Source organism: Dicentrarchus labrax, unplaced genomic scaffold (genome assembly GCF_905237075.1).
Source record: "Dicentrarchus labrax unplaced genomic scaffold, dlabrax2021, whole genome shotgun sequence".
Taxonomy (NCBI): domain Eukaryota; kingdom Metazoa; phylum Chordata; class Actinopteri; family Moronidae; genus Dicentrarchus; species Dicentrarchus labrax.
The window spans coordinates 17,010,907-17,023,690 of NW_026136719.1; the positions used below are offsets into that span (position 1 = coordinate 17,010,907).

At 39.9% G+C, this 12,784-nt stretch overlaps 1 protein-coding gene across 8 annotated transcripts in view; it reads right to left on the reverse strand.

Annotated features, from left to right (window-relative positions):
- mical2a (microtubule associated monooxygenase, calponin and LIM domain containing 2a) overlaps positions 1-12,784 on the reverse strand; it is a 44,115-nt gene that overhangs the window by 21,508 nt on the left and 9,823 nt on the right. For all 8 annotated transcript variants that reach the window (XM_051379726.1, XM_051379725.1, XM_051379724.1 and 5 more), the window contains exons 3-13: positions 9,497-9,704; positions 8,804-8,920; positions 7,485-7,586; positions 5,710-5,865; positions 5,427-5,527; positions 4,740-4,997; positions 3,898-4,013; positions 3,657-3,783; positions 3,434-3,524; positions 2,690-2,837; positions 241-440 (exon numbers count right to left, since the gene is read on the reverse strand). In XM_051379726.1, the coding sequence (XP_051235686.1) occupies positions 241-440; positions 2,690-2,837; positions 3,434-3,524; positions 3,657-3,783; positions 3,898-4,013; positions 4,740-4,997; positions 5,427-5,527; positions 5,710-5,865; positions 7,485-7,586; positions 8,804-8,920; positions 9,497-9,704 (1,624 nt within the window). The remainder of the gene's footprint in view (positions 1-240; positions 441-2,689; positions 2,838-3,433; positions 3,525-3,656; positions 3,784-3,897; positions 4,014-4,739; positions 4,998-5,426; positions 5,528-5,709; positions 5,866-7,484; positions 7,587-8,803; positions 8,921-9,496; positions 9,705-12,784) is intronic.

Genomic DNA, 12,784 nt, shown 5'->3' on the forward strand with positions numbered 1-12,784 from the left:
AGCAGGGTGGAGTACTGTGGATGATAGTAGAGTTTAGTTGAGTAGGATTAAGCCGAGTACTGTCGAGTCCAGTACAATACAGTATAGTTGTGTCTTATACAGTATAGTGGAGAAGAACAGGGTAAAGTAGAGGACAGCAGAGGGAGGTCGAGTAGAGTAAGGTCAGGTAGAGTCAAGCCCAGTAGAGCAAAGCAGAATACAGTTGAATGGTGCTGAGCACAGTAGAGGACAGTAGAGTACCTGACGCAGGTAGAGGTGTCCCACGGAAGAGCTCATAGTACTTGGACAGGTAGGTGATCATCGTGGTCTTATCCAGCTCCTGATCCTCACTCAGCTCCTTCACAGACGTAAATGGTCGGATCCCAAATTCACGCTCACTAATGTCAAGAGCCAACTGGAGGTTTGCAGCATGGTCTTCTTCATTTAATGAGTCAAAATCTCTGATGGGGGAAGAAAAATAATGGTGGGTTGAGTAAAAAGAAGGTCTTAAAAAAAGATTTAGGCTACAAATGCCATGGAAAAGCAGCTGGGAAAAATATATAGTTACTGTGTCAGCCTATAGTAGGCCTTCAATTCATCCTGAGTCACAGTTTGAGATCATGTACTTCCATTTAGATCTGATTCTGGTTTACATTTACCACTGATCACTTTGAAATGAATACTTAATGAGATTTCTTTTATTAGATTTTCATCTTACATTTCACATTGTTCCCAGTATCATAAGTGTTTAAGGAGCCCTGAATAATGAGACAGGAATGTAACAGTCACGTTTGTAACTGAGATTCTTAAAAGGATTATTTCCAGACTTTCAAGTCAGTTCAAGACTGTAAGATAATACGCACACTGATATGAAAACAGTTGACGTAAGCACATTGGAATGATTTTACACAGAATCTTATCTTCATCATTTTTTAACCCTGTAGAGGAAGTGTCAGTAAATACTGAAGAAAATGGGAGCAAATTACTTCTAATTGGAGTAAAAAACTCAGCTGACGTCTTTACCTACACTGACGGTGTGCAGACAGCATCAGAAATAATGTAAAGAAGAGAGCAGTAACCTAGCAGCAGCACACACAAACTTTGGTGTTATTCTGTAAGTACAGAGGCCCACTCTTTCTTCCTTTCTTTCTTTTCTATGAACCTGCTCCCCTCTCTGCAGTCTGCTGACAGGCATGCATATGGAGGAGAGAAGAGGAAAAATGCCAGTGGTTCCTGGAAACTTACAGGACCACATGAAATCATAATGGCATGTAGCGAGGTATGAAGGCAATAATTAAAGAGTGAGAGGATATAATTAGATTTGTAAATGTACTAATCTACAGTTGCACTAATCCAATGCTGTGTACGGTAGTCTAACCCTAAAAAGTGGAAACTACGGTAGATTGCTGTTTTTTTAAGTAGGACTTTGTCCTATAAGTGACAAAGCACATGAAGTCCTACATGAGCTGTTTTTCTCCACAACTCCGGATCAACAGATGGATAGGGCCATTATTTACAATTAAATACTACTCAATCCACAGTAATTCAGGCACTGGAACAACCAGTATTTATTTCAGATGAGTTGATCAAGTTTACACCCATGAATGTCCAGAGTCATATAATATATGCAGTATAGTCTTTGGAGGAATTAAATAAAAAAGGTAAAAAAAAGTATTTAGGCTACTGGTATGTATACTTCTAGGGAATATACATTTTTGAACTGATTAATTAATTATTATCATAGACGTATTGATTAAACCGGTACACATGTAGTTGACACAAAATCTGGTGCTTTTGTTTTCTATGGCATTTTTAGATGCAAAGCCTCTATGAGCTGTAGGTGAAACTCAGACTCACTCACAGGATCACAATTAGCGATGTGTTTCAATATTTAGTTTCTAGTCATGTGTATCAGATGACGCTTGAAATTCAGAATGATGAAACCTCGTACTGTGCTAGTTACTGTTTACTCATTGTGTCGTCCGTGTCATGGTGTGTGAAATCTAGAATCAGCCAATTCACTCTTAAATTATTTGATTCAAAAGTGTCACCAATTCAGTGTCCAACCAACTGTGAAATATGGTCAGTCAGTTGGTTAATCTCCCCTTCTGTTCCTAAGTTATGGTGTTGAATAATGGCCAAAAAAGTGTTCTCCAGGACATTATGATGTCACAGTGAAGTTAATCTTTGACCTTTATCCCATTAAACATGTGGAACATTTTGTCAATCAATCATCGTTTGTGAGAGATAGCGTTCACGAGAATGGGACGGACAGACGTACGGATGGACAATGGCCACAGCTATTTGCTGGCACCGAGGCATAAAAATGTGTGAAAGGTACACAGCTGCACTCCTCGGTTTGCACCCTGTACTACCAGCAACTTTATGTATAGGACAGCTACGTATGAAGTCTTTTTCACATCTATCAGCACACAAAGAGTCAAGTGTTTCACAGGTTGTAAGGAGGAGGTAGACAGAGCGCAGCAGAAAACATACATAGATCAAGGAGTTGCTCTCATGCCAAGCATATTTAACACACGCACAAGAAATTGATTTTCTCACAACTAGTTGTTACAAAGAGGGTGCAGAATTCATTTAACAAAAATAAAATAAACAGGTTTCTTCATGTGAATGTACGTATGCATGGATTTGGATGGAAAGATACAATGCTGCAGGCTGGTACTGATATTTTTTGATGTGTGTTACGTACATCAGCTGGGGTTTGAACCTGTGGATGAGGGCACAGAGGGCGATGCCACTTTTCCAAGAAGACGTCAAGTCTGTGATAATCAGATTCCTGTAGCCATCCATCTGTTTCTGGCACCAGGTAAGAAGCCTCGTCGGTCTGATGTCTGACTCTACAAAAGAAATGGAAGTCATATTTTTAGATAAAATGATGCAATTCCTCAAACAATTGATCACTTTTCACCGCCAGGAGGTTTAGGCCGTAGAGGATATGATGTCATATGCATCCATCAAAACATGGTGTGCCAGTAAATAAGATTGTGAAAGAAATGCTGTGAGCGGGTGCTGAGGTTTATACATATCTTTGTCATCTTTGTCTGAACACGCATTTTCTTGATGCCTTTGGCGAATGACTCAGGTTACTTCAGTTAAACATACAGCTCAGTTCAGCATGTAGAGCTTTTGTCTTTACTATCAGTTCTACATATATATATATATATATATATATATATATAATCTGAACTCTGCATTGCTATGTTTAATTGTGACAAAGGAGGAAGAATGTTTACTTTTTGCCAGTTACTAACTCATAGTTAGAACAGGAAAATTACAGGCAAAAGTATTGTTCATATGACAATCCTAACTGAAGGAAACCATCATCAATGAGTCAGAATACTTTATATAATTACATAATAACAGTAGGCATGCTTTGAACTACAGATTGACTAAAAACAAGACATAGGAATCTTCTATCTCCTGTTAAACTTGCCTCGTCTGCTAAGATTGACAGGCCGACGTATCGTAGCAGCACGCTCCAGAGAGCAGGAATTCAGCTCTCCACTTATGTACAAGTGACGCACCTAAAACAGAAAGGAAAAGGAAAATGATTACAGTCAAGATGCTCAAGAAGTTGTGTATATTTAAACATTGAGTCAATACCTAAGGACAGACAGTAAGAATCTGATATTGCCTTAGTGAGTGTTTCCTCTCACCTGGTGTGGCCTGACACAAGAAGAGTTGAGGTTGGGGTATCGAGTCCCAGGGTCTATGGTGTACTGTTCAAAGTTTTTGGCAATGTTTTCAGGTGTAGTCTGAGGAAGTAGCCTGTAGATACTCTCCCTATAGAAACACATAGTGCAAGATGTGTCACTTTAATGTGGCAGTGCTTATTCAGACTAAATAAGAATACAGACTTATATTTCTCAAACACAATGAATCTATGTTTGTGTGTACCTCTCTGCCAGTACTTCCAGAACTGTCCGACCCTGAGACCAACTCTTTACCATCCAGGCTGTATCAAAGGCAGCCAGGAAGCCTCTGGCGCAACCCGTCCCCATAGGCCAGAAGGGCTGCACAGGAACACATAATAAATATATGAATGTGTGAATATAATGTGTCAGCATTCATGAGGACACCTCATTAATGAAATCACTGTACAAATATTTTGCACTAAATATTGGCATGGTTTTTGAACTGCAAAGCAAAACATCACATGTGGTCTAACATAGACAGACATTGTATAATATACATACAGTGAGACGAGCATTAGAAAGACGTGGAGCAGAAGATAGGGCGTAAGTGCAACATAGGGCTTAATATAGTGGGGAAACTGATGTGTGGTTGTGGTTTGTCTGTGATTAGTTGGGAGAGGAGATGGGCATTTACTGACAGTAGATTTCCTTTTACAAAAATTAATGCATGTGCGTACAATAAAAAGAAATAGAAAATAGATAAATAAAAGGGGAAAAGAAAAAATATGGATAAATAAGAGTTGTCAGTGTTTATAAGAAAGACTGTTTGAGCAGACTTTGGTGCTCTGTTAGTTGCTTTGTATAAAAGAGTTGACTTTAAACATTTTACAAACAGTTATAATACTGTTATAATAATAATAATAATGACCGTCTGTGTGACTGTGCAGATCAGCTTCACCCTCTTAACCCTATAGCATCTGGCCAGAACCAAAATCAGGCTCCAAACCATGACTGCCAGATTGTGTAACAGCTTCTTTTCTTCTTCATGCACTCCACTGAACTGAGCTCACATGACTTTACCTGATACATCTTGCCCTTCCTTACCTCTAACAGACTGTCGCCAACCAGTGCTACGAGTAACTGATGTCCGAATCTCTCCCTGACCAGCGCAGCGTTCTCTGAGGCGTGCATGCTTGTGAAGTCAAACATTGCTACATCTGGCTGCCCACAGTGGTTCATGGCAAAATCCAGCGTGGGAAGTTGGTAGTTGGTGCCAAAGTCAGCAGCCTCTCGGGCGTAGCACAGAAGAGCTTCCTGGTTGACATTTTCACTGCTCAGCAGCTTCTGGGTTTCTATGTAGTCCTGTTGAACAGAAGCACGACAGTCAGGAGAAGTTCACACAGTAAGTCTGAGTGTAAAAGATTCATTTCTTTATGATTTGTTCCCTTAGAGAGTATTTTTTAGTAATTCTGCACAAGGAAGTGAAATGTGTACAGATTGTGGACATGATATAAGGAACAGCCTGAATCTAGACCTCTAAAGTGCTGCCAACATCTCCAGCAATTTTAGAGATGCAAACAAAATAATTAAATAAACTAAATGGCAATTCAGCTGAAGGGCTATTGCATTTGATTGAATTATACAGAGGTTTATGATATTAATTCTTTGTTACAATGACCTTAAAAATTAGCTGTTAAAAAAATATCCAGAAAAAAAGGAGTAAAAATGAAAAGATACGACACTGTGGTTCACAGCGGATCCCATGACAGTTGACCTACATGTTTTACTTACATTAATGACGACTCCTTTGTCCAACAGGCTCTGTTTCTTGGCAGTCATGACAAAGTAATGTGTGTTGTCCCTGTAGTACACAATGTTCTCCAGATCGATACCTGAAACAAATTATATGGTTTGAGAAACAAAATCTAAGAAAAGCACCACTGGGCAATCAAATGGAGAAGATCACCTTAAAATTATATCATCAGTGGCTACTGATTATATAAGAGCAAACAAATCAAAAACACAATCTCTCTGTCAGTTCATGGCAGGTAACACCACGATGCTTCTATCCCACCTGTCTCCTCTTTGAGATCGAGAAAGAACTTCTGGTTGAAGATGAAGGCTACGCCGCTGATCTCTTCTACTTTGGCCTCTGCGGTGGTGTTCCTGTTGATGAAGTTGGCTGTGATGGCGATCGCCAGCTTCCCCCTGAACTCCTTTCTTTTGAAACCTGAGAGAAAAAAAGACATTGAGATTAAGAATGAAACAGAGAAACAGATAGGAGGTTGATCTTTTCGAGAAAAAACAGTCCTATCAGCTTGTCAGTTAAAACCAGAGGAAATCTAGCGTTGAACCATAATTACAAGGCAGTTATTTTCGGATAAGAGACAGCTTACCAAGGTGAGCCTTTTTATAGCGGAGGGAACAAAAGCCACAGATTGTAAGAACCACCAGGAATGAACTGCTATCACCAAAGTTCAATCTTTTGCTTAATTAACAGGAAACAAAATTCAAGGGTTCTGTCAATGTTAACTTTCTATGTCCCGACGAAAACTAAAAACCCCAAGCACATATAAAACAGACTAAAATTTTGATGTAACATTTTACTGGTAGATTCAAATTAACTTTTTAACCCAGTAATAACTCACTAACAATGTCACTAATTCTAAAGCTGTAAGTCCAGGAAGGAAAAGAAAATGGATTGGTTGCTTTCTACAAAGTGCTGGATGAGACAGTGTCTGAACTTGTGTCACGCATACTCTCACTGTTAGAATTTACAAAAGGACCTTTTCCCCTCTGCTGATCTGATTGTATTTAACTGTGTGTGTTACCGTAGCTAGGGCACAAAAGTAGCCAACAAGCAGTCTGACTGCAGGGGAAAATCATTTCCCCCAGGCTTCTTCATAATTGAAGAATGAGCTAAACATCTTGTTCTGCCCTAAAATGCCCTTTTTAGGAATAAGCATCTGATGTGAATTGGTTGTTAGATGACAGCATTTTTAGGAGAGAGCAAAACAGTGAGACAGAGAGATGGAGAGAGTCCAGCATGCATGCATCAGCTGCTGCACTGAGCCCCAGCTTTGCTCTATTTCTGTACAGTGTTTCAGAGTTTGATGGATTTTCTTTCCCACTGGGAGAGATCAATGGCTTCATACAAGTGTAAGTTTACAAAAGGTGAGTTTCATTTATAGCTTCACAACAGAAATAATACGGTACGAGTTATTTAAAGTCCTTTTGAACGTCTTGGACTTTCAGTAAACAGAAGGTCTGCTGGATTTTGTTTGTTTGTTTGATTTAGTTAAGTCAACACTAAAACATGAATTTTAGTTCCCCACGATGCTTCAGAGATTTTCACATACAATCAAACACATGGACTTTGCAGTAAAACAACTTTGGAGACAAAAGCGTCTAGTAATCATGTTGCTTACCTGTGACAGACATTCAACTAATGTGTTAGGCTGGAAAAACAACTTGCTATATGCAAGATTTTATTATTGCTGAAGCTCAAAGACACACAAGGGAAGGCCAGTATGTGAACCTAATAGCCCTATTAATTACAAATATATTCACATATACTGTGTAACTGAAGCGCTGAAATAAAACATTTCACTGGCGTTAACATGTAACAACATCAGAAAATATCAACTTAAAAAAACATTTCAATTTGAGAGTGACAGGAGGCTCCAGCCCTGTGATACTGGTGGTGGGAAAATATACATTTGGGTCACGGATTGTTCCTTCCTTAATCCGGCACATGTAACTTTATACTGTATCATACTTTGTGGGCTAAGTGAAGTACATCCTTGAAGCACTTATACTGTCCGCCCCTTTTGTTTGGCGTCTTCTCACCTTCCAGAGTATTCCTGCGTCCGTCAGCCCCCACCACGACATCAAACTCAAAGTTAGCCACGGGGTGATCAGCAGGTCGGATTGCAGCCCTCCATCCAAGAGCTGAGAGATGGAGGCAAGGACAGAGTGAGAGAGGCAGAAGAACATGTAACATAAATCCTAATTGTGGTGTTTTGTTGCTATGATCCCAGTAAAATAATCTTTTCCAATGAAGTGTAATTTCAAAATAAATGCCTAAAAAAGGGCAAGCAAAGGAAATAATAATGACTTTTAGTATGTTCATATAGTACACAGATGCTCCACAGCTAGCGGATCTGGCCTGCAAACTTGACTAACAGACAAAACACCATTTATGTATGAAATATTGGTGCTGCAGTGTTGTGAGACCAACACAGTAACAGCTTGGCAGTTTGTTGTGTAATATCACCATGTGGAAAATGCATTCCGTGATGTCAAGGGCACAGCTAAGTTCGTCACAGCAGAACAGGAGGGATAAGTCTGTCTAAAATTAGGCGAGGCTCTTGTTGTTATCAGTGTGTGGATATAACGGCTGAAGAGCCAACACCTGACAACAGCATGCGAGTTGTTTTCTTTCTAAGAGTTTATAGTCCAATGTGGGGTGAGAGGGTCAAGTAGTCATCTGCAGTGCAGTTTACGTGCTACAAAACATTAATATCATAAGGCTGCAGTGCATTGTGCTGATCTTTTCAAACTAAATGCCATGTGATTATCAGAAGGTCATGGAAATTTTGAAATTCAGTACTCAAATGTAATATAAGCTGATCTTAAGTGCACACCAGAAAAAATATCATGAGATGAGAATAAAAGATACTACATTTTGTTTTAAACAGAGGAAACAATGTTCATTCACTGCTATTGATGTGATAAGTAGGTTATGTATATAGTAGGCACACATTTGAGCACTAACAGGGAAGTCAGGCAACATACTTGACCTCTGCTAACCTCATCTAAATATGATGAAAAACTAAAACGGTGCCAATGTTTGTCTGCTGTTTATTGGTGGCTGTCAAGGAAATTAAATACTGCAGGATGAGAAGATACAGATCCGCCAGGAAGCCACACAGTATCTGTCTAATACACTGACTGAAGCAGCCTGATGTCTATATCAAGCTTTACACATTATTAAACTTCTCAACCCAATCCTACTTCATGTCCCACTTTTATTGTTTCCACATGCTTAAATCTCCTCATCTTCCTAAAGCTTGCAGGCCATAAAACAACTGTCGAGTGGGTGAATACAAAAGCGCTGTTAATCTATTGTTTGGACATGTAACTGAAGAGAACGTGTGGATGGATACCTTCATTTTCCTGATCCTCCGGAGGTTCCAGCAGCTTGACAAACTCCACATTGATGTGAAACTCCACTGCCACGAGCAGGGCAACCTTCAGTAGGATCAGCTGCAGCTGCTGAATGCCTATTAGACAAAGACACACACACATCAGTGTTTGCATACAGATGTTAAACACTGCCAAACCTTGTGTTTTGTGTTATGTCGTCTTGACATCGTTGAGAGCGAGGCTTGAACTCCATAACTCTACCCTCTTGTTGTTATGTTGCAAAGATTAAAAAGAATCAGTGCTCAAATGATATTAAAATAAATAACAGGGGAGTCGAGATTTACTTCCTAATATAATATATCATTGTTTTATCATTATGTCCTGCATTTTCTTCTTGTTGAAATGCTTTTGCTATCACGTATGTATTTTTTTTCTCTCTCTTTGTAAGTCCTGATGTTCAGAACCTGGAGCACTTTTATCATTTATCATGTTGTATCATGTTTGTTCATTGTCAATCAACCAATCAATTAACTCAATTTACAGTCTGGCAATTTACAGGGAAATTGTAAGATTTAAGGATGAAATGGATAGATATGAAATTCCAGAGAGAAAAAAAAACCAACAGCAGCCGCATCACTTAAAGCACAAAAAGAGAAAGCTATTAATAAGATACAATAAAAAGCCAAATAATATACAATAAAGCCCGCACTCACTGATGTGGTCTATGGCCCCGGCACAGAATTTCCCGCAAAACTTTTTGGCCCCGAGGCCTCGAAGGTCATGAATGGTGTAGGGCCAAAGGTGCAGCACATTGTTCCTGGAGAAGGAGTCCCTCTTCTCGATCACCACCACTTTGGCACCCATCAAAGCCAGCTCAATGGCCGTCCGCAGACCACAGGGGCCTCCTCCGATGATGAGGCACTAAATAAGAGAGAATGACAAATTGCCCTCATTATCCACACTAGTCACAGAGAAACGAGCTACATCATGGTGATGTCTATAATCACAGAAGGCTGTGACTTTTCCTTCATAAGAGGCTGAGATGAAAAATGGTTTACATCCTACTTGTTTATTGACATATCAGTGAGCATTATAACATCTACCCAGATCATGAGAGGGAGAAGCACTTTACTGCACCACTGGAGCATTTAGAAGTTTTGAGTGCCTCATTCAAGGACACTTCAGGAGAGTCATTCCAGCCTTAGGATGACTTATCCAGACCACCTTGTGTGTTTAAGGACTTTTAGTAAAACATAAAAAGTTTGCACATGCCTGATAATTGTTTGCCAACCTCCATCAACCTAAACCATTATTAGAAACGTTACATATCTAAGATGTTATTCATGTATCTGCTGCACCCAAAAAAATGCATGAAGTCAGTTAGTTGAGGTTACAGCGTCTGTCTGAGAATGTGTGGCTCAAACATGACATCATCCTCTTGAATGATAGATGAAAGAACTGACGCATGTGTGCTGGCAAACTGTGTCTTCTTTCCTTCTAAACATGTTAAGAGGCACTCTAGGGAATTGTGTAGCGAGATGTGACATTGAGCCCAGAATCAAACCACTTAAAGGTTGATGCTGCCGTGCTCAGCGAGGTGGACAGTCTTTTGTCTCGACAGCCTCAGAAAATTTGCAGCAAAAATGTTCTTTTATTTTCTTTCACCTCTCCCAATGATTTCCATCTATCCAACGGCACAAAGAGCTACCGCTATGCCAGACCTCTAAATCCCACCAGTATGCAGACAGGCCACATATTTGAACAGGAGGACTCACTTCCTGCCATCCTCTGTGTCCACCAACAGAATAACTCAAAGTGAGGACAGTGCAAAAGAGGTGCCACCCATCCATATCAGTTCTGTGAGACGATCAGACTGGGTGCTGTTTGCAGAGAATTCAGTTCCAGCCGACCAAAAATCCCAAATCATACCCTAAATGGCTCTGTCCTCCTGCACCGAAAACAAGATGATTGTTGCTTCAGTCATGCCATATTCGCCCTCTGTGAGCATGTGGCTGAACCCTGGGGTGGTTTCACAGTGGATGCGGGTGATGAGGAATACAATGTGTCATTATGTTGCCTGATGTTATCAGGATGAGGTAATCTCAGGTGTGAAGTACACACAGGTGGTGGAAGCACTGCCTGGACAAGCCTGCCAGCTGTTTTTTTTTTTCTCCTAACAAAGGGGTGAGTATTTACACAGCCAGAGACAGAGATGGAAGGATGTTGTCAAATGTCATAATTCACACGCACAGTACTAACTCAGTTTATTCAGATGTACATTCACAATGTGCATGTTTCTATCTAATCTTGTGTAACTGTTTTCTGTCTGTCTGTCTGTCTGTCTGTCCGTCAAGAGCAGTAACGGTCTGTTTGTTTTAGCCTGTTTCCATTCGCTGATGTATTATTCCAGATATGAGGCTTTTCCTGACAGCTTGCTCCACATCTGTTGAGTCAGGACACACACACTTCCTTTCAGCTTCCCACCTGTGACCTCGCTCTTATCCCAGGTCCACCTCGCCCTGGTCACATTTGTCCCCTGCCTTATTAATGAACCCGATCTGTCGGAGTATTTTTCATCTCTTTTCATCTAACAAATTTCCCCCCGGGGATCAATAAAGTATTTCTGATTCTGATTCTGATCTCAGCGGACAGTGTGGCCAAAGTAAAGAGCTCTTTACCATCACAGCATCTTAATTTCAATGCTAGGAAATTAAAGCTGCAACTGACAATTACTTTGTCGATTGCTCTGGTCTATGAAACAGCTGAAAACCCAAAAATATTTGGTTTCATATCAAATTTGACAAAGAAAAGCAGCCAATATCCACATTTGAGAAGCATTTCTGCTTGAAACATGAAATTTCTCTGCAATACATTTTGCACAAGTTGATACATTGATTAAGTTTCTAATCTTTGTCTCAGATCATGAAACTGGAACTTTGCATGGATCTGAACGAGGTGAAGTTGTTGTTGATTCACAAAATCATATCATGGATTATAAAAATAAATTGCATTTTTTTTGTGCACAGTAACTTTATGAGGAAGAAACACACTGTGGTTATGTGTCAGTGTCATTACAGCCAGTTGTGTCAGGCCATAAAACACGGATGACATCACATCCTTTAAATGTTGCTGCTACAGCGGGAATATGAAGAAGAGGCGCCGAGTGATTTCACATCTGTCACTGTTTAAAGAGCTGAATCGCCATAAAAACACGAGTCGGCACCTTGTGGTTCTCCCAGGGAGAGGAGAAATTAGTAATCAAGTAAAAGCAGATTGTCTGCCCTGTCAGTGATTAAAAGTGGATTCATGCTGCACTTTATAAGCAACTTATTAAATCTAAGACTTTTAAAAGAAAAAGGAAATCTCATAAATTCTCAATAAGTTAGTGTTTCAATAATGAATACAATCCACTGTTTGTACTGGTTTACAACTTTGGCACACAGTCCCACTTTTTATTTTACAACACAACCCTGTGGATTGTCAGAATTACAAAATCGGACCTAAAAGTTTGTCTCAGAGGTTTAAGAGAGTCACACTTTCTTCAAACCTTGACCTTCTCTCTTCTTACCTATTTTGGTAAAAATTGCCCAGCTCCCAACGAAGCATTTAAAAACACACTTTAATAACAACCTGGCTCTCCAACCTTTAAGGAAGAGCGTATAAAGAGGGAGCGCACACCCTCAGTACAACTGTGGCCAAATATTCATAGTTGCTGAGTGATGCTGTCTGTTTCTCTGCTTAATAAAAACATTTTTTCAAGCTGGGGGCAGCTGATGCCTGAAAGGTAATCACACTCCTCCAGGTTTTCCTACTTTCCCTCATCACCTTTATTGCCAAGCACACCCCACCGCAAACACAACCCACCCTAACATGATTTCTTTGTCCCCATTGCAGCCATTTCTTCATAATTCAACTCAAGAATAGCTCTTCTGTGGCTCTCTTCTTACATGTGTTTATAGAATGTCCTCTTTGTCTGTAATTTGTTCTCTGAATGTGATTGG